A 22062-nucleotide genomic window follows, 5' to 3' on the forward strand; every position below is an offset into this window, starting at 1 on the left:
GATATGAAGGCCTTTTTTCCTGCGGACATGACCCGTCTTTCGATTGGCGGGCAATACCTGATATCCGGCGAGGGTTCGCGGAAACACTTCACTGTCGGCGCAGTTTTATTTGAGGGCCGCGCGAGGGCCACGTGTACCAAGGCCCTCGGTGTTGCGGTGCAGCTAATTACCGTGACCTATGGCGACGGTCGTGGTGGTCCAGGACATACTCGCAACGAGGAAGATGCGCACCATGCGTGCCACGCGGTCTGAGAAAGTGCACCAGCTGCCGTAACAATGTTGCTGATTTATGCATGGGTGGCGCCGTTCGAGCCCTTCCCACCGGCAGCGAGTAATCAATGCAAATTTTATGCCAACCGGGCTCCCCGAGAGCAAGCGAGATCACCATCATCGCGCGCGAGCCCAAAAACCCTGATCATCATTTTATCACCATCATCACCGACGATGCTGCGGCCTCTCGCGGGTTTGTGTGTTAAGGTCGGGTTTCTTTGGTTTTTGTTTTCCTTCTCGAAGGCGCCCTTGAAACGCGGGTTTGGCACCGCGTTTCATGACTCCCGGCCCTGACAATGGGCGAACAATTAATGCATTAACGATGACGCCGCGTGGAAGTGCATCTTGGGATCGGTTCTCACGGAACACGGAACGGACCCGTTCAAAGGTAGCGCTGTTGTTGTTGGAGGTGGCGCCCGCAACGGGAAACAATTGGTCCCGGGTTTCGGGGCGTTTTTGCCACGTAACACATGGTCTGAAAAGTCCGGGAGCTAAGAAAGAACACGTGGTTAAAATTGGTAAAAGTCATCGGGAGCCAAATCTGGCGTATACGGTGGATGTGGGAGCAATGCGATGCTCAATTAATGTAGTCGTTGAACATTACACCTGGCACATTCCAAAATACCGGGGCCATAACCTTTACAGCCAATTTGAACGAGGTTCAACAAATGATCATCACTCAGATGGTGATCGTTTAGATTCCGAAGTGAAATTACGGATCCTGCTCCGAGTTTTGTGGATTTATGGACGGTAGAGAACAGTGTTATCTCCTCATGTGGACTATAACCATAATAACCGCAAAAATTATGAGTAAAAATAGAAGCGGTCAATCCAATAAGACTGGCGGTATTTATGGGTCAGCCTCAGGACTTTAGAGCCCATGTGTTATTTGGTACGGTTTTTATGAGCATGTTTATGAATGGCGTAATCATCGGCATCGGCGTGTTGTTTTCCTGTTGGGTCTGGGACGAAGCGCACACGCAAGAAATGCACATTTATAAGTGCACTGTCGTCTAGGTTTAAATTTTCATTGCCCCCAAATGACCATTCATGTCCTCGATTTACCGCACCCGGTGCTACATTTATCCATTTTTCATAAGCCCAAATTGCATTGACATTAGTGGATCGGGCTTACACCGCTTGAAAGCAAGTTTTCCGTTCGGTTACTTTGCGTAATTGCAATCCAATTATCAAAATCAACGCCACGCGGCTAGCGGCGGCACCGTAGTATGGCCAGAATGGCGGCCACAACCCAATCAAACAGGAAATTGGAGATGTTGGCAAACAAATGGGGGCGCCCCGTGCCCCTGGCTCGGCACGTGGCCGTCTGGTGTCCGGGTTTCCTGGTGCGCCACGAACGAGCCTACTCCGATCCCGTTCTGAATGCAGTTTTATGTTTTTCCTGTGTGTCCGCCTTGGCCACGATGGATCACGATGGGGTCCCCGCCGGTACTTACACGACGGCTCCAGACTTCCTGCGGAGCAGGACTCGCCGTTGTTGTTTAAAACAAGACCATTCTTGACCCGGCTCGGCCCCCGGTGGGGCGGGAGAGTGCTGTAAGAAGGACGACAACAGTGTCCTTTTATTTGTCCGGACAACAGCAGGAAGGCCCCAGTCGTCTGTTGTGAAAGCCGAAGAAAAGTTGTGGATGTGGATTTCTTCCCGGTTTTCTAGACGCGTGGTCCGATAGTGTCTGTGGCAGTGGTCTTTTTATCACTTCGTCGCACCATTGAAGTGGCCACGCTCTAGAGGGATACAAAGACGGAGATATAGTGAGGGCAAGAGAATTAGATGAAGGACCAGCAGCTTACGATAAAACACACTCCAACTGGAAGCCTACTTTGTGTTCAGTGTTATGTTGCCTAGCACTTTGACTCGTGTTTTGACAGCCTCGTTACCGTTAACGTCAGTAGCAGCCGTGACACTTTAATAGCTAAAGTTACTTGAAGATAGTTGGAACAGGCAATGGGGGGCATCCAGCAGCCATTGCATTGTGAAGTCCCTTCAAGCGTTCGAAAGTATTTAAAAACTGCATCCTATTTCCGTTGAAGTCATCAAGGTAGAGCACCATAAGGGGTAAACATTTCTTTTTAATTCATGTGCGCCAGGTCACCGTCCAGAGTGGGACCTACATTAGAAATCTACCTCACTCGCGCTAAACCTTCCAATGGCGACGTCTATCGTCTGCACGAAAACAATGGACGACGGAAGCCATTTTGAACCCCCTCTTTGGCGCACGTATGTGTGATGGTAATAGAAATAAAAATCATTATCATTGTCGCGATGCCGCCCGTCTGTCTGAGTTGCTGGCGGCGCGGTCGAGACTCACCTCACCTGTCCTGGACTGGTGGTCTACGGAACGGCAAAAAATCGGGTTCCATATCGGACCCTAGCGACCACCGGATGTGTGGCGGGAGGTGGCAAGGGTTAGGACGGCCGAGCGCACAATTGTGAGCGACCCCCCTCGCGCCATAACTGGCCACCGATCGGAAGTCTTCGTCGTCGGGCACTCGGCAAGACTAGGCGCGCCAGTCAGCAGGGGCTACCACAATTATGTGCTGTTTATTATGCATCTATGTCGCCGCGTCGGTGTTCGGTATTGTGTGCATTGGGGTCCCCGTCCTCTTTCCAGGGGTTGATAAGGGGCGCAGCATAAGGGATGCAGCTAAATACTGGTTGTCAAATAATTGCCGGGTATCGGCGGGTAGTAATTACTGGCACGCCCAATGCCGGTTTTGAATGCAACCATCTTCTGGAACCGCGCCTCCGGTTGTGCCCGGATAATCACCCCGCATCGATTTGTTGGTTTTATGGTAATAAAAACTGCATATTGTTTAATGTACCCACGGCCCCAAATCATCGGACTACCGACGCTGTGCCGACTTATCGGTTCCTATGCGACAGGCGTCAATTGAGAAGGCTCCGGGCAAGGCATCGAATTGAATGCAAATGTTGAAGTCGTTGACGTTCTTACAGAAAATATGAAAAAAAAACTAATAATCCAGCATATTGGCAGTTTATTGCATCGGAGTAAATGCGCATAGCACACCCGTAGAGACGATTGAACGCCAATAAACATCGTCTTCTTCACTGCAAACGGCAGCATTCTCCCAGCAAGTGCCGGAAGCGTGAGGCCTTCAACTCTGCGATGTTGTTGGTCGCATAAATATGAACTGCAACCGGGTGTGCCACACAGAGTTCCCCCCGCCGCTGGCTGACCGACTCCGATTGGCCCGGGTCCCGTGAGATGGAATAATTGCTGCGGGTTCAATTAAGTAATTGCCGTGGGGACGTTTTCCTTAGGTTTTTCCGGTCCTGCGTTCGACCGCTCGAAGCGTCAGGAATGAGGTCACTTCCTTTTTTCCTATTCTACCCTCTCGGGCGCCCGCCAAACGGGGAGAAAGGAGGACACACGGCAGCCCCGGTACGTAGCAACAATCGTGCAGGATGTTGACGGTGTGTTTCTATTGTTTGCACTTTGGAAATAACATGAGTTCCGCTGGTTGCGATATGTCATCCGTCGGGTCGGTGGTCTAGGGCGTAGTGACGATGCATTGCTGCACGCTGCATGCACCACAGGATGCTGACGGGGAGTGCCTTTGACAATGGATCCCGCGGGACACGGTATGATTGATTTTCTTCGAAATGTGTCGCCGACACTGGGCACTGCATATGGATAACGTTGGAGATGTAACCACAGCCATCGATTGGCACTGGCATCGGTTGCAGCGTAGAAGGATTTACGATGGTTTCGCTGAGTAGCGAGAGGTTGCACTGCTCGGCGAAGCAGATTTTGAATTTTAAACCCTCCTTAATTAACTGCGATTTATTAGTTTTTGAAATGGGCCGATGGTTATGATTCTCCGACGGCTACCCGACGCTCCCATCCCGATTCTATTGTTCTTATATTTGTTTGAACCACAATGAACAAACGTGAGTGCTAATGCTGAACCTTTTCCGTTGTAGGATTTAACAATCATGCGAGCCCTACGACGACGCTGATCCAGCGATCATGTTCGAGCGTCGTCCCGTTTTGGGAGTCCTGATACTGCTGACGCTCGTGCTGACGGTATGGCAGATGTCGCCGCACGACGCTACCGTCTACCGGGAAGTGGTGTCGGCACGTGACTATCCACCGTCGGTGCTGCCGTCGTCGTCGGCGTTCGCGCTACCCTACGAGCAGGCCGAGGAGCGGCTACAGGATTCGGCCCATCCCGTCCTAACGCCGCCATTCGGTGGCGAGGATAATGCGATCGAGGACGAACGGGAAGTGGGCGCTGGGCGCCGTGGCACATATCTGAACATCACCTCGCCACCGTGGCTAGTGGCTGCAGCAGCCGCAGGAGCAGCCGCAGGAGCAGCCTGGAAACCAGTCAGCAGTAGCGTTAGTTTAGTCCAAACGAGGGAAGTCGCTGGAGGCGAAGGGCGCACGACCGCCACCAGCAGTAACACCGCCGTTAGCAGTACACAGTCGACAGCGTCGTTAACATTAGTCAGTCCGTTCGAGGAATTGCTGCCAAATGAGGATTACACCAGTCTAATAGATTTAAAAGATTTTAAGTTCACCATAAACCACGACTACTGCGGCGATGGCAGCAGTAGTAGTAGTAGTAACGATCGGAGTAGTGCCAGCGGCAGCATAGTAAACCGAAGTACGCTCCCTTCCGGTGGACCACTGTGGAGTAGCAGAAAGCGTCGAAGGAGAAGCAGCACCGATGACGGGAGCCTTATGCGTGACGGATTGGCCGTGCGATCGGCGCCGTCGGCACCGTTGGTGTTGGTGCTGGTCCACTCAGCACCCGACAACGTCTACAAGCGCAATACGATCCGCTCGACCTGGGGCCGCCCCGACGGTCGGGCTCGTTTGATCTTCCTGCTCGGGGCAGTTAACACGAGTACGGCCCAGCGGGCCATTGAAGAGGAGAGTCGCACGTACGACGATATCGTGCAGGGCAGCTTCGTCGATGCGTACCGCAACATGACGTACAAACACGTGATGGCGCTCAAGTGGTACACTTACCACTGTCCCGGGGCCCGCTATGTGCTGAAGACGGACGACGACGTGTTTATCAACGCACCGGTCCTGTACGACGTGCTGGAGCGGGTTGCCCCCCAGCGAAAGCTGCTGCTCTGCCAGCTGGTAACGAAGCTGAGCGTCAAGCGGACGCACCGCTCCAAGTGGTACGTGAGCTGGCGCGAGTACCCGTCCCGGTACTATCCGCCACACTGTCCCGGCTACTCGATACTCTACTCCCGCGACGTGGCCCGAGAGCTATACCGGGAGGCGCAGCGTCAACCGTTCTTCTGGATCGACGACGTGCACATCACCGGGACGGTGGCCCAGAACGTGAACGTCACCATCACCCCGATGGACACGCTCTATCTGGACGAGGAGCAAAAGGGCGAGCTGCTTAACCGGAAGCTAAGCACTGCGGGCCTGGTGTTTTTCTTCACCAACCCCAACCTGCCGATGGACGAGATCCGGCGGCTCTGGTACGCGGTCACTGAACCGGCCCACCGGTGAACCGGATAGCAATCGGGCAGTGAATTTGTTTGAAAGCTGAAAGAGGGTTCGGCCACACCGTTTTAATGTTTCGTTTTGTTAGCGTGTCGTGTTTGGTTATGTAAAATAGGTTTTCGAAAGCATTAGCTGAATACTCATCCGATATCCTTGTTAGTCTCATTGTGAATCTTACCTGAGCACTACAGTCGTCTGTCCTGTGTTCGAATTGTATATTTTAGAAGCCTTTTTTGTATATTTTGAAAGTATCTGTTTGCGTCCAGCACACTCATTGGCAATCTATTAGATTTCTTCACCTTTTAAAACTGTGTGAAGCCGAAGTTGGTATACCTTAGGGATTGACGAGGCGTCGTAACCTAAGAGAGAGAGAGAGAATACGAAAAGGTCTTGCGAAAGTGATGCAATCAAAAGCTCAAACTGTATCGATTTATGTAGGTAATAATAAATGCGAATTGAAACCGAGACGTAGAAAGCCATATATACACGAATATTATTGCATAGTTGTATAATGATGTAATGTAGAGTAACCGGCGTGGATGGGATGCAAGAGTAAACGTAGCTACAAAGAGACTGTGCCGGTGTGAACGTAAAATAGTGAACAAAATAAGTGCGTGCAAATAACTAGGATTTTGAAAATACGTGCAAAAGTTCGACTGTTTTAAAACAAAAAACAAACAAACAAAAGAACGAAAGTATGATCTAGAATTCATCACAAATCTTATGCAGTGTTCGAATATGAACTCTTTATCCTAGTTCAAAAACATATGATACAATGTTTTCGGTGAATGAAACACAAAAATTCAAACAAAGATTAAAGTAATGTTAACACCTAACAACCGGTAGAAGAAAGGTGCAACACAAAAGAACAGATTCTAATTGCGTGTGGCAGACACCAGGTAGCATCTTCGATTACGATTTAGCGAGAGGAACTACCTATGAGCTTTGAAGCACTTCAAAACCATTCTGTTAAACAATTTGTGATAGGCATTGAACGGATGTCGGAGAAATGTTTCAACGGTGGAGAACCGTGAATTTTATGCTTTGTACCTAAAGGATTCGAATAGTTTTATTTCTCCTCTTTTGTCTCGTTTACCGTACTGTTTTCTAAGGACTGTAGGACTTTTTCTTTTTAGTGCTAGAACATTATTTTTCAAAAATCTGTTTAGTAAGGGGCTCATAACCATATTACTAGCCGCTCCAACAAGAAGTGTTTTCAAAGTCATTCTATGAAGTACCGTATGGCTCAATGCAGCTCACCTAGTTAAACTTACTTCGTACGGTCAGTTTACGGCATGTTCTCTGCCTTTGGTCTATGAACGCGAACACGGTAGCGGTATTGTAGGTTTCCATCCCATTTTTTATTCCATTTCCTTCTTTCCTGCGTCAAGTAAGTACAATCTCTCAATTCTACAAACCAACCGATTAGTCACCGCCGCAGGAATGCGTCGTGTGAACACTTATTCTATGTAGTAGCACCGTAAGGATTAAGGAGTAGAAAGAACGTTGTAAATAGTGGGTACCGAAGGGTAAGCAAATCTTCCACAGTTCACTATTGTTCGATTTCGAAAGCAGAAAGTGGAATTGGAGTCAGGATCTAGTTAAAGTACTACACTTAGCTCTCGCAAAGTGGCGAGTGAGCCTAGCGAAATTCACAAGACGTTAGCGCGTTACACTAAAGTAGTTGGGAAATGTAATGGTACCTTTTTCCAGGTGATACAATTATTCCTAGCGATAGCATCACCAGTAGCTGCAAAAGAAACGATGTGGGAACAACAGGAGTAACAGGAATTTGCGCACTACATGCAAACCGATCAGATAGCGCGAAAGTTTACCACGTGTTTGCCCGATGCCGGGTCAACGATGGCATGTTAGTATTATACCGAAAAGCGCACGTGCGGGCGCGAGGGTGCAAGAGAGGAAGATAGTTAACTTTGAATAGATCAAATAAGTAACTAAACGTTAATGTAGCTAGCTAAATCCTCTATTTCTTGTTAGTGTAGAAAGAGAGAAACAAAAACGAATATGCGGAAGAACATATTTCAATCGAGCGATTACTGAAATGATATTACTGTTAAGTCAGAACGATAGTCGGTAGTCGGTAGGCAAATGAACTCAGTAATTGCAATTTAGTGAGATTCTTAATGAACAATGCGTAGTACGAGTCTTAGATCTTCAGGGGAGAAGGGAGCATTATGTCCTAGACATTGACGAACAAATTCGCACCGGCTGCAGCGGATCCGAAGGTAGTGGGCGGATCCGTAAGCGGTAGTGAATGCAAACCAAACGATCGTAAAGGAACACTGTTTACAAAAGCTAAAAAACAAAGAAAAAAATCCTTGCGCACAGTCGTGAACTAGGAATTGTGTAGTTTGTGGTGGGGAGAAAGAAGCAAAATAACAAACCGAGAAAGATCACATTGTGAAGAGTTGCTATTTCTTTCGAGACAAACGATGACAGACATGATTTTCAATTGATTTAGGCGATATTTATTTCCCAATCCTACAGCCCATCAAGCCTGTGGCGGAATGGTGTGCTTTACTTCCTCAAAGTTTTTAAACTGAAATAGAATAACGATGTACGTTATGATGGCAGCGAAGACCTATGATCGAGAGAGAGAGAATTTTGTTTCATTTCGCTCGATCGTGTCGTGCGCTGAACAAGAACTTACGCACGTTGTAAAAAATCTGTAAATTCATTTCGAACAATCCACAGGCTGTTATTTTCGGTGAGTCCATCATCAGCTTGAGATTGATCAGATCGTAGCAATCCTGCGGTGATAAATGCTCAAGCTGAGTCGCTTACAACTGTGACACTTCATGCTGCACCCTTCACCGAGCAATTACCTTCTGAGTGTCCGTTTGTTCGTTCATATTTATGTACTGCATCGATCTTAGATCTGTTTTAAAGTCCATTTCCTGTAAAGAAGCGAAAGAGATTTAAGGAGTTTCCCTGCTTTATCGGATTCTTTTTCTGTACCGTGGATGGCCTACTGTTTGACTCACCTTCGTCTCAATAGAACTATAAAAGTATACCATACTGTAGAACAACGTTATGTGCACCGTCAACAGGGTAGCATTGACATAAAGCAACGTGTTAAGGGAATCAGTCTGATACAATACGATTACCAGATATGCGTGAATTGAACAAGCGGAGAAACATTCCGCCGTAAGCACAAGCAACAGAAGCCCAAAGGCTTGGTCGAGGCGACGCTTGAAAGCGAACATCCTATCAAGAACGTCAAATATGGTAACCGGTACCGTTGACGAACTGTAGAGCCCACCCTGGCCAACTAGCAACGTTCGCAAGTGCCCATAGCTCTGTGAAATGTGCATGCCGAAGAATATAAGGAACATTTTATGCAAATCTATCGCCAAGGTTACTATGCCGTTACCAAGCAATATTAGCGCGGTGTCCAGGGTTTGAATATCGTAGTACCAATGAACCACCATAAAATAAGTTAGAAGCAGCATTTGCCACAGTACAATTACCCCAAGTGACACCTTGAATAGGCTGTACTGGTACGAAAACTTAGTTGTACGCCTAATGTCGCTAATTGCCTGCGACAGAGGAACGAGTCCATTGCAAACGGCCAAAACGTGGTTACCGTAGCGAATCATCCAGTACAGGACGATGTACATGACCACTTTGTTCACAAAGTACTTCGTGAGGCCTAAGGCTATCATGATGGAGCTGGTAGAGGTTTCGAAGTTTTCAACCAAGTACTTCACCTCGTACCACGTTGCGGTGGCGACGATGGCAGCGATGATTGCTATGTTTCGCTTGCCATTGTTTCTACGCACTATCACTTCATCCTGAGAAATGTCCACGTGGATGGGCGACACCAGCAGAAGGTTGAAAAAATTAAGGATCCGCAGTTCCTTCATTGGTGAAATTATTATAAAATGGTGAGGTCAAACCCACCGGCACACTACCTGCAAGCTGCATTGGCTACTGATTTAGAGCTGGGGATCAGAGCTTTGGACACAGTTTGCCGTTCGACGTTTGATTTCGATAAAAGTATTTTAATAATTTGAAAGGCTACCATTTGTTATGAAAACGTTTTCAGTGTTACATGTGTACGCACGTACAATGGTGATCGTAAACCAGTTGCCAGCGTGCATAAATGAAGTAAGCGTCTATCATCCGACCCCTCGGTAGGATCGATTGGTGTATCATTCAGCGATGCCTCAACTTCTTTCAATGAATAATTTAAAAGGTGGTGAAGGTATGGTTAATGTAATAGCGTGCTATTAGGTTGCATATTCATTTATAATCGACTCATGTCCTGGCCATCAAGTAAGGCTAGTGGAGCAGATATTGGTTCCAGGAGTGACCAACATGTCGTTGAATCCTTTCCGGGGTGCTAGGGGATCCCAATGGTATCCACCTTTTCGCCGCACCCGCATCAGCCCGTGCCGCGTTTATAGCATTCCGCAGGGCAAACAACACCACAATCGCCATGTTTACCGCTGGTTCACCAGTTGCTTTCGACCGCTGGACGCCAGTGGGATTAATAGTGTTCTGTAGTAACCGTATTCGGAAGTCAATCGGTATATCTTGGGCTCCCGGTGGTCGATAGTGCCAGGAGCGGTTAGTGAGCAGTGCCCCGGTGTGTTGATCGTAAACGAGGGCCTCAGTCAAGTACAGTCCTACGCCCATCATGAATGCGCCCTCGATTTGACCGATTTCGATGTCCGGGTTGAGCGTTATGCCGGCGTCCTCCAGTATGTCGACACGGCGCAGCAGAACATTTCCGGTCAGCACATCTAGTTCCACTTCGGCACAGCTCACCGCCCACACGCTGTACGGTGGAAGCTCCAGACCGTTGTACATGGCTGTGGCGCAAAGGTCCACACCTTGCCGGTGACACTCGGCCGTAAGCTCTTCCCACCGAACATTCGGATTCCGCAATCGAACTGGTTCCATCCGTTGCAGAAGCGTTTCACAGGCGATCAGTACTGACTGCAAGGGACGTGACTTAAAGGCACTATTTCATGAATTTGGTGTTGTGCGAGCTACTTACATGAGCCACCGCTTCGCTAGTGATACTGGCCTGGGTGCAGAAATCGTTCGGGGCGGTCAGATTGGAAGTCGGTTTGATGGAGATTTTCTCCAGCGGCAGGCGCAGTATGTTCGCTGCAACCTGGACTGCCCGCGTATTGATGCCCTGTCCCATCTCGATACCACCGTGCGAGATGGCGACGGTTCCATCGGTGTGGTATATGGACACCAGCGCATGAAGCGTTCCAAAGTACGCAACTGGATACTTGAGTGGAACGATAGCAATGCCCCTCTTGCGCCAACGGTGCTCGGTGTTAAATTGTTGTATTTCTTCCCGTCGACGATCGTACTCGGTGCTCGTGCGGAAGTCTTGAAGCAACGAACGCATCGCGGAGTTATCGGGCATATTCCGAAGCCGCACTTCCAAAGGATCTTCGTCCGTCGCGAACGCGATGTGCTCCATGATCGTCTCTATCATTCCGTACGCTTCCGTCGTCCCCGGGGCACGGCACCAAGTATTGCTGGCGGAGTCTGTAATGGCCGTTTTGGACACCACCTTCCAGCAGTCCTTGTTGTAGCAGTTTCCGTAGTACGGTTGCACGAAATCTGGTGCCTCGTTAGAGTTGCATCCTGCATCGTGTAGAAACTCGTTTCGCAGATTTACGATTGCGCCGTGTTTGTCCGTTACAACCCGATACGATGAGACGATTCCATACCGCTTACCGACGGTGCACATATTCGATTCCATTGTCATCACGAAACGAACCGGTCTGCCCAGCAGATGGCAAGCCAAGGCACACGCGCACGCAATCTGTACCGCGCGAGTCGCCTTACCTCCGTAGCCTCCACCGATACGTCGAACTGACAATTGAAGACTGTTTTCCGGCACACCCAGCATCTGGGCGATGGCTATTTGGGTTAGGGTAACGGCTTGCGTAGAAGAATGTACCTCCATTCCATCCTCTAGCGGAACGCAGACACAGGTTTGTGTTTCCATTGTGTAGTGGTACTGACCACCAGACTCGAATGTCCCCATTACTTCCAATAGCTCGACGCCTTTCTCTCCAACATGATCACTATAATCTGCACCAGTGAACCCATAATCGATTTGCTTGATTCGATCATCGGCCTGAGCGTCGGAAACTTCCTTAACAGTGGGATAGACAGGGCCAGAGCTGCTATCAGAGTAGTTGATCGCTACTCTTTTGGCAGCTCTTTGAGCTATGTCGAAGCTTGTTGCTACGATGATCCCTACCGGTTGACCGTGGAACAGGATACGCTGGCTACAGAGTATTTCCTCCACATTGGGACTAAACTCCGACTTGAGTGGCATAAAATCGTTCGCTCCGGGTATATCTTTCGCCGTGTAGAACGCCACCACACCTGGCGTTTGCTGTAAATTAAAAAGATTGTTAGCTTGGTTCACTAGAGGACAAGGACCTCTTACCAATGCAACCGAAGGATCGATAGAAATGATTTTCCCGCCTACTCTGGTCCCGTGAACGAATGCTGCATATAGCTCGCCCGGTAAGTGTGGTAAGTCGTTGGTGTACTTGGCCTCACCAGATGTTTGCAGCAGGCCTTCAAGCTTCGGACATTGTTTGATGAAGGTGTCATACTTTTGCGATCCGCTAGAAACGGCTCTTTTGGAAACGGTGCCACCTGATCTGAACTCGCTTCTGACCGAATCAGGGGCGATGCTGAGCACGAACTTATAGAACAAGGATAAGGCTAGGTTCTTTCGATACTCGGGGTCCGCATCAGGTAGCACCCAGTCGGGCTTTAACTCTTCCGCCAGGATCTTCAGGGCGCTCTGTAAGGTCTCGTTGGTAAGTAGATTCTTCCCTTTGAGGAAGTTTTCCGTCCTCGATGCATGGGTAAACTGGGGATTGATGCCGCCGAAGCAAGCGTTGCATGACACGATGCTACGGGAACCGTCCATTTCGATCAAGAAAGCCCCGTTGACGTAAGCGTGAGCATTCTGGGCTCGTGGCATAACTTTGAACGATCGATAACAATGGACATTCGGATCTAGTGGCGGAAGCACAACGTTTAGTAGCACTTTCTTGCCCATATCCAATGTAACGTATTCCGATGGCTTGACGATGGAAGTTTTACCTTCTGACTCCACTGAAAAGAACGCCCAAGTTGTTCGATATTTAATGTCTGCACTTGCCGCTTTCCTTTTCTTTACTCACTGATAGTCAACTTGGCGTTGGCTGCTTCCAGAATTAAATACAAGTCTGACGGGAACTCGTTGTGCTGGTGTTTGATGCTTAGGTTTCCTGCGATGGTACCGGTATTTCTAACAGGAACGTTTGCTATCAGATCGATGTGATTAACAAGGTGCTCCAGGTACGAAAAATGAGGCTGTTGCTTCGCTGTTCGCACCATCAATTCCTTGAGCTCTGTTAGAGATGTTCCTGCTCCAACGGTGAGTGAGGTGTCTACCGAATGTGACCTCAGCTCCTGAACAGCATTGATATCGATAAACACCTCCAGCACATCGCTTCGACGGTAAACTCCGTGGGCAGTGTTACCACCAACGAGCGTATACGGCCGATCACCGATGGTTTCAAAGATAACAAAAATTTCGCTCACATTGTTCACCCTGTACCACTCGCGGTTCTCTTGGAAGCGCATATGAAAACGGTCTCGATTTCCTCCTGCCGTGGAACAGCGTCCCGCACAAGCCGAGCCCGTTTTGGGACACTTCCCGGTGAGATCCTCGATGTCTGGACATTTTCGCTGCAGCTTCTCGTCAGCATCCACCGCTAAGGCTTTAAAAGCATCCAGAATGGGCCGGTAACCGGTGCATCGGCATATGTTTCCGCCGAACGAATTCTCGATTTCCTCCATGCTGACTTGGCCGTTCTTGGCCTCGAGCAAACTGTGCATGCTCATTACCATACCGGGGGAGCAATATCCGCACTGGGATCCGTTGAAATGGGCCAACAACTTTTGCGCTGCATGATATCCGGTTCGCTTGCTTCCAATGCCCTCGACCGTCGTGACGTGCATTCCGTGGCACGCTAGTGTTGGGAACAGACACTGCCGAGGAAATTAGGCTAAATCTCATTTATCGTATTTGCAGCTACGCTTTTGACTCACCGAGTTGACCGCACACGAAAACGGTTGCCCAGTAACGGGATGGGTTCCACTAAGATTCACAACACACGCCCCGCAGCCTCCCTCGAGGCACATAAACTTTGTGCCAGTCAGATGGGCATGATCTCGGATGAAGCTGTTCAACGTTGTTTCTGTGCTCACATCGCTCGGCGTGACTATCGAGTAGGCTTAGTTTGAGAACAAACAACGCAAACTGTTTTCCAAAGCCAAACATACCCTCAAATTGCTGCCCATTTATGGTGAAGTGAGCTGCCATATTGGCCCCAAAACTCCAGATAAACCGTGCGTTGGTACAACTATAAATAAATGGAACGCCTCGTGGCAAACTGCAAAGTTAGCACGACGTTACGGAATGGCTTTCACTTTCAGACTGACTACAGGTTTTTGCGTTCCCTCGCGAACACCGTGATCAAAATGCGGACTGCCACAGCCTCGGAGCTAATTGTTGGCGTTTTATCGCAGATGCGTTTGGCCGCGGTGTGAGAGAGAAGTGAACGCATCGTTTGTTCTTTTCTTGTGTGATGGAAATAAATCACATGGCGAACTTTATTGACTGGAATGACGAATGAGTATGGGATTTATAATGCAAAGTTAATGTTACAAACTATAAAATCTAACAAAAGCTATAGCATACGAAGGCTACTATTCAAATACAAATACTTTGTTCAATTTAACTTTTTGGACGTGTTTTTGCTTTTTGGCTTAATCGCATAGAAGAACAGTTTCTTCAAACCGTAACCTATGAGAATCAGGATAGCTCCCGCTACCGTGATAATAAATGCGTAAACATCTAAATTGTTGTACTCCACAAAGTTTAGGTCCTGCGCCGCCGATATCAGGTGCTTCGCTCCATCGTGCCTCAACACATACTCGACCCAAAACTTGGCCAAATCCATCGGCGCCAGTGGTTGGTCCCGCAAACGGCGTGAGATTATCGCTATTTTCTCGGAGTACCTGAAGGAACAGGAAGAGTGTTAGTAACCGCAACCCTTTCAAGTGTCCAACGTGTGCTGTACTTTTCGTTGTTCAACACTTCGGTGACAGCTTTTTCGAAGGAGGCTTCGTTTAGCTTGGTGTACGCCACACCAATGCCCCATCCGGCGAGTTCCGCTCGGGCCATGTTGAGCAGCTGATCGCCAAAGATCGGTATGCCGACGACCGGAACGCCGTGGTAGATCGATTCCGTACAGCTCAGGAGGCCTCCGTGCGTGATGAACAGCTTCACGTTCGGGTGAGCCAAGATGTCATCCTGCGGGAACCACTTCCCGAGCAGGAACTTCTGTTTGTCCAGCAGAAGCGTATCGTCGTCCCACTTCCAGATAATGTTCTGCTTCAGGCTCGACAGTACTCGGATCACATCGTCGCGCTTCTGTTTGTCCATCTTCGACGGCTTCAGATTAGAGCCCATCGAGAAGAACACAACACCGTGCTCTGATTGTTCGATGAACGTCCTGATGTCCTAGACCGAAAGAAGAATGATGCGATATTACAGTTTTGGCCACACAGGCTTCGTGTTCACGACACTCACCTCCGGCAACGGATTAACCTTCCGATTGACGTGAAACCCACCGACCTCTATCAGGTTGGGCAAATAAGGCCGGGGGAAGCTTAAACTGAAGTGACTGTTAACCAGAATTAGCGAAACTCCATGGCGACGCATTTCGGCCAACGATCGAGTCGCGTTGGGGAAAAACTGATCATAGTAGCGCTGCTGGATCGAGAGACCGAGGACCCCCATCACTCCCTCGTCGAACGCAGTGATCAGTACGTTGCCGAGTCGCTGCCAGAAGTTCATCCGGTCCGTAAAGCTAGATATCGGATGCGGCACGTACGAGAGGGGCTGCGGTGACCCCGTGAGCGCGTTCACCCATGTGGAGGCACCGAAGGTGGACATACCCACCACCGGGCAGTTGAACCGATCGGCAAACCCGAGAAACACATCGTCAACGAAGACTTCCAGCACCAACAGGTCGAACGTTTCGTCGGATCGCAGTAATCTTTGCACCGCCGCTGATGTAAGCGTAGTGTTTGCAATGTCCTCAATGAAGGCCGTCAAATCCGACATCTTTTGCACGATGTTGTCGTCGGTGCGTTCGAACACCCGATCCATGAGGTCTGCAAGTGTCAAGCGGTAAGTAGTCCGAAATGTTAGCAATTACCTAATCCGCTCGAGGCTCACCGTCAAACATGCGGCTGTTGAACGTAATGTCCACATGGCGATAGGTTTTCGGGGCATTCTTCAAATGAAACGGACTGATGACGGTCACCTGCACAGAGCGGAGAGTTGAGCAATAAACCGGGCTACACCATTGCAGTCACGGGACACTCCACAACACCATACCTCGTGGCCATCCAGGGCGAGCTCTTTCATCAGGGCGGATCCCAGTATCCAGTGTGACTTGGAGGTGGTCGGAAAAATGCTGAGAATCTTGGCCGATTCTGCCACCGCGAGGGCGCATAGAACGACGGCAAACACCTTACATCCGCTGTGGGCCATGACGGAAACCCGGAAACGTACAACACCGAGCAGCTGATCAATCTATCTAATCTCGCGGTCAGAAGCGAACTGACTTCCAGCGCCGGATGAGTTGTTTGTGGGCCGTGACGGGGCTTTTCGCTTCGTAACTGTAACGTCGAGATTCGAGGTCGAAAATTGCTAACTCATACTCAGTACCGGCACTGCAGCCAAGGCACGCGATCTACAGACGACAGGTCGCTACACTTGATTTGCTGATAACTATAAATGGTGTGTGGGCCGGAAAGAATGGAATCTTTATCTTGAAATGTGTCTATCTCCGGGATATCGGTAGGTGAAGCGGTCAAGACTCAGACAGCGATAAGGTAAGAGTTTTAATTGTATTTTATATATTGTGTACCGTGTATATAATTAACCCAGATCCCATTCACCTGTTGAAAAAGTTTATTTACTTGTAGCGTAGCTTAGACGAGTTTAAATTGATCGATCGTCGTGCCGGCCTTGAAAAAGACTTGATCGGGTGTCGAAGCAGACCCAAGCGGGATCCACTCGTCCGGGCGTCCGGCGTCTTTTTGCGCCGATCGCAAAGCGTTTCGTAGAGCAAACAGCGCCACAATGCTCATCGTTAACGCCGGTTCTCCGGTTGCCTTCGAGCGGAGCACACCGGACTGATTGTCGTTGGTCTGTAACAAACGGATGCGGAAATCGACGGGAATGTCCTTCGCACCGGGCGGTTTGTAGTTCCAGGTGCGGTTCGTCAGCAGGGCTCCGTTGGACATATCGTAAACCAGCGACTCGGAAAGCCAGTAGCCAATGCCCATGATGAAGGCACCCTCGATCTGCCCAACGTCCACACCGGGGCTCATACTTTCGCCCGTATCCTCGAGGATGTCGACACGGCGCAGCTGAACGTTTCCTGTTAGGATGTCAACCTCGACCTCCGCGCTGGCCACACCGAGGATGGTGTACGCCTTGAGATCCGACTGTTTGTACTGGAACATTGCACTCAAGTCGACGTCCCGGGAATAACAGATTTGGGTGATCTGTTCCCATGAGGCCGTCTTGAACTCGCTCTGGACGGGTTTGATGCGGGCGTTGAGCATTTCGCACGCCCGTTTAACGGCCTGCAAAGTAGGAAGGGTAGGACACTCCATTGTCAGCAGGACACATCATTTGCCTCGACTCGAAAACTCAGTACTCACGTAGCAAACCACCTCACTGGTCCCACTGCCACCGCTCATTGCTCCGTTCGGGGACGTCAGGCTACTCATCGGCTTCATCGCAATCTTCTCCAGCGGTACGCCGAGAGTGAACGCCGCCACCTGTGCCGCCTTCGTGTTGATGCCTTGTCCGATCTCGATTCCCCCGTGCGTGATGGCAACCGTCCCATCCTTAGCGTAGATGGACACCACGACGTGCAGGGCTCCGAAGGGGACCAACGGAAACTGCATCGTGGTCATCGCAATGCCTCGCTTCCGCCAACGGTTGGCTGCGTTAAACTCATCGATCGACTTCCTTCGCCCGTCGTACGAAATGTCCTGCCGGAACTGGGGCATCAGCTGGCGCAGCTTGTTGCCGTCCTGCATGTTGAGCAACCGCACAACCATCGGATCGGCACCCGTCTCCCAGGCGATGTGCTCCATGATGGTTTCGACCATCGCGATACCCTCGGTGCTGCCCGGAGCCCGCGTCCAGGTGTTGGCTGGCGCATCGGTCACCAGTGGCCTACCGATCACCTTCCACGTGGACGAGTTGTACGACAATCCGAAAGCGATCGTCGCATCGTCAACGACATTTTCGTTCAGATTGCATCCGTAGTCCTGCATAAAGTTGTTGATCAGCTGCAAAATCTTGCCCTTGTCGTCCACTTGCACCTCGTAGTTGCTGATGCAACCGTACCGCTTCCCGATCGAGCCCATGTTCGCCTCGATGGTCATCACGAACCGGACCGGGCGGCGGGCAAGATACGCGGCCAGCGCACAGGCACACGCAATCTGCGAGGCACGGGTCAGCTTCGCTCCGTATCCACCGCCCAAGCGACGTACCACAAAGTTGAGGCTGTTCTCCGGCACTTTCAGCATCGCAGCGATGGCCACCTGGCACAGGTCAACCCACTGTGTCGAACTGTACACATCCATCCCGTCCTCGATCGGCACGCAGATGCAGGTCTGCGATTCCATCGTGAAGTGATACTGCCCCTCAAGCTCCAGGCGTCCACGCACTTTCTTCGCCGCGGCCACTTCAACCGTGGGTCTCTCGCGACGGGCGCTGGCCGGTTGATCTACGAAGCGTTCCTTTGGCTGACTCTGCAGCAGCGCTTTGATGGTCGGATAGACAGGCTCACCCGAGACACGCTCGTACAGTATTTTCACCAGCTTTGCGGCACGGTTCGCTAGCTGGAACTTTTCCGCCACGATCACCCCGACCGGTTGGCCGTGGAACAGCACTCGGCCACTGCAGAACACTTCTTCCTCGTCCGGGAAGGCAAAGTTCATCTCGCTGGACATGAAATTGTTTTTTCCGGGGATATCTTTCGCGGAGTAGAAGGCAACTACGCCCGGAAGTTTCTATCGATGAAGCGGGAAAACGGTAATAGCTAAGTGATGGAAAGACCTCCAGATCTACTCAGGAACTTACCAGCGCTTCCGATGGGTCGATCTTGCCGATCAAGCTGTGCGGTTTGGTTGCCACGACGAACGCGGCATGCAGTTCTCCGGGCAGTGGTGCCATATCATTCATGTACTTGGCCTCCCCAGACGACTGCACTAGCCCCTCTAACTTTGGGATGTTCTTCGTGAGTGGCCAATTTTTCTCGATTGTCTCGAACGTTTGCCGACCGGACGACAGGGCTCGCTTCATGATCGACCCACCGGACGTGAAGCGTGCGTTGATGGCGATGTTATGCTTCGCCGCCACACTCAGCACAGCCCTGTAGAAGAGTGCGATGGCCAAGTTCTTCCGGTACTCGGCCGAAGCGTCCGGTAGAATCCAGTCCGGTTCCAGCTCGCCAGCCAGTTGCCCAAGGGCTTCCCGAAAGATCGTCGAATCGAACAGCTGCTTGCCGGCAAGGAACTTCTCCGTTCGTGTGGCGTGTGTAAACTACGGAGATGGGAAAAGCTTGTAGAGATTGTAACTGAGCTGTGTGGAGCCTGTCTTACCTTAGGACTGATGCCACCGAAGCAGATGGAAGCGGATTTCACCGTCCTCTTGTCGTTCTCGAACCGCAACAGGATGGAAGCGTTCACGTAGGCGGGCGCGTTTTGGGCTCGTGGCATTATTTTGTACGACCGAAACGCGTTCACCGTCGACCCGATCGGTGGCAGCGAAACGCTTTTCAGCACCTTTTTGGCCATACTCGTCTGGACAAACTGTTGGGCGCTCATCTGAACCGTTTTGATGCGGGATTCGGCTAGAGGATGGTTGAAAATTCGCGTATTAAAGGCGGTTCAGGGGGTTGACGCTCCCCAGAGCTCCTTACCGACGCTCAGTTTAGCACCGACGGCTTCCAGCATCAGGTACACATCGGACGCGAACTCGGGATGCTGATTTTTGATCATCAAGTTCCCGGCGATCGTTCCGACACTGCGGATCGGACGGCTAGCGACCAGGTCGAGATGCTGTGCCAGCTCGCGGCAGTAGTCAAAACTTGGCCGGCTGTTGGCAGTCTTATTGAGAAAGTCTAGAAACTCGGCCAGATTTACGTTTCCACCGACCAGCAGCTCGTTCGCACTCACGTAGTAGCTGCGCAACTCTTCCACGCAATTTACATCGATAAACACCTCCAGCGACTCGTTCCGACGGTAAACACCTGATTGAGGATAAAGGATACTAGTATCGTCGTGGCGGATCTTACCGGGGACTTACCGTGGGCTGTGTTTCCACCGACCAGCATATAGGGCCGGGTGCCAATCTTGTCGAAGATCGCAAATACATCGTTGACCGTGAACACCTTATGCCACTCTCGGCTGTCCGCAAACACGAGCTGAACTGGACGTTGCGGTTCGATTAGGCCAGCCGCGGTCGGGCATGGTCCTGAGCAAACGGCACCCCTTTTCGGACATACCTTCAGCTCCTCGATGTCCATGATGTCACCGGGGGCCTGCACCGTGAGCGATTTGAATGCGTCGAGGATCGGACGGTACCCGGTGCAACGGCAGATGTTACCACCGAGCGCATTCTCGACCTCCGCCATCGAGACGTCACCTTTCTTCGCTTCCATCAGACTGTACATGGTCATTACCATGCCGGGTGAGCAGAACCCGCACTGGCTACCGTTCATCTGCGCCAAGCGTTCCTGCACCGGATGATATCCGTCCCATTTATTTCCTAGCGCCTCCACGGTCTTGATGTCTAGCCCATGGCAAGCGAACACTGGAAACAGACACTGAAGCGAATAGAGTTAATCGCGGCGCTGTGGAGAACCCGAACGATCGCAACACTAACCGAGTTCACCGACCAAGTTCGGGTGTCCTTCGTGACGGGATGCACACCGGAAACGGTCACGATGCACGCACCGCAGCCTCCCTCCAGGCACATAAACTTGGTTCCGGTCAAATGGGCATGATCTCGGATGAAGCTGTTGAGCGAGGTGTCCAGTGACACGCTTTCTGCTTTGGCTGGCGATGGATGGGACGATGAGTGATTGTGCTAATATTTTTGATCTCCATTAAATTCCACAAAATTGATCGCTAGTTACCTGTGTACGTCTTGTCGTTAATGCTGAAGGTAACTTCGGAAAGTGGACTTTGGATAAAGTAGATGAAAAAATAATTACGTTTGTTCTTTATTTTAATTTCTTTGGAAAAACGTTAAAATACCAAAAAATAAAAACAACCCACCTTTTGCTTATCTGACTAAGCCATCCCATTTTGGCTCGCTAAGCCATTCCATCCCCATCCCATGAAAAACGAGTTTCGAACGAAAAAACAAACCACAGAACGCGGCATGGCAAGGATCTCATCCTGCTGTTGTTGAAATGTTTTGGGACAAGAAACTGCCCCTCGACAACACGGAATCGTCTGCAGACCAGCTGAGGGGCCATTGGCCGCTATGTCTGCAGGTCTGTCTCGTGCGAAATGTATCGCAGCGCTTTAGCCAATACTTTGGGCAATAAAACCAAAGCAGAGATCGAAGATGATGCTTCAAGAAAAAGAACTAGAATCGTTTTTTGAAAACCCGTTTTGGACAAGAAAGAATTTATGTACAAGAGAGAAGACATTTTTTAAGGGCACAGCTGCATGGTTTTTTATAAAGCGTTAGAGGATGGTTTAATTTAAAATAATGAATTATAATATTTATCAAACTTAGAATAAACGAAAGGAAGGCCAACATTAATTCAACTAAACTCCAATAAGTTAGATTAAATGTTTTTCAAGTGGACGCAAAATTTGCAATCATTGAACTATTTTCCAGTGTATAAAGGACTTTATAAACATACATAATTTCCATACAATACATACAATACAATACATAAAGTGTAAATTTTTGAACGTTTGTGTTATTGTAAAGCGATCTGAAACACCGTGATGAACGTAACACTTGTTTCGGTTTTTTTAAAATAATTCTTCGGTCACCAATTTGCTTGTTAAATAATTACCTCTCATAGCTTGAGCTACCCCAAATGTACGATCCAAGCGATGACAACATTTCGATAACCACTGTACT

General features: G+C 49.9%; 4 protein-coding genes across 4 annotated transcripts in view; 1 reads left to right on the forward strand and 3 right to left on the reverse strand.

Annotated features, from left to right (window-relative positions):
• The window catches only part of LOC131215807 (beta-1,3-galactosyltransferase brn), a 24771-nt gene extending 16579 nt beyond the window's left edge, over positions 1-8192 (forward strand). Inside the window, exons 3-4 of the mRNA XM_058210203.1 lie at positions 4238-4880; positions 4971-8192. Of these exons, the coding sequence (XP_058066186.1) occupies positions 4284-4880; positions 4971-5795 (1422 nt within the window). The 5' untranslated portion in view covers positions 4238-4283 and the 3' untranslated portion in view covers positions 5796-8192. The remainder of the gene's footprint in view (positions 1-4237; positions 4881-4970) is intronic.
• Positions 8193-10094: 1902 nt separating this feature from the next.
• Positions 10095-14178, reverse strand: LOC131205952 (uncharacterized). The gene is made up of 6 exons (XM_058198274.1): positions 14139-14178; positions 13905-14077; positions 12992-13844; positions 12241-12923; positions 10816-12186; positions 10095-10754 (listed from the first exon to the last, which is right to left on the reverse strand). The coding sequence occupies exons 1-6, from the start codon at positions 14176-14178 to the stop codon at positions 10095-10097; spliced, it is 3780 nt and encodes a 1259-aa protein (XP_058054257.1).
• Positions 14179-14497: 319 nt separating this feature from the next.
• LOC131215808 (UDP-glycosyltransferase UGT5-like) lies at positions 14498-16419 on the reverse strand. The gene is made up of 5 exons (XM_058210204.1): positions 16264-16419; positions 16102-16189; positions 15451-16037; positions 14939-15381; positions 14498-14876 (listed from the first exon to the last, which is right to left on the reverse strand). The coding sequence occupies exons 1-5, from the start codon at positions 16417-16419 to the stop codon at positions 14588-14590; spliced, it is 1563 nt and encodes a 520-aa protein (XP_058066187.1). The 3' UTR covers positions 14498-14587.
• A 443-nt stretch (positions 16420-16862) lies between these two features.
• Positions 16863-22044, reverse strand: LOC131215809 (uncharacterized). Its single transcript, XM_058210205.1, has 9 exons — positions 21995-22044; positions 21095-21141; positions 20842-21014; positions 20263-20782; positions 19877-20206; positions 19557-19807; positions 19036-19497; positions 17601-18965; positions 16863-17522 (listed from the first exon to the last, which is right to left on the reverse strand). Exons 1-9 carry the CDS (start codon positions 22042-22044, stop codon positions 16863-16865), a joined length of 3858 nt encoding a protein of 1285 aa, XP_058066188.1.
• Positions 22045-22062: the final 18 nt, after the last annotated feature.

This window comes from Anopheles bellator, chromosome 1 (genome assembly GCF_943735745.2).
Source record: "Anopheles bellator chromosome 1, idAnoBellAS_SP24_06.2, whole genome shotgun sequence".
In the NCBI taxonomy this organism is placed as follows: domain Eukaryota; kingdom Metazoa; phylum Arthropoda; class Insecta; order Diptera; family Culicidae; genus Anopheles; species Anopheles bellator.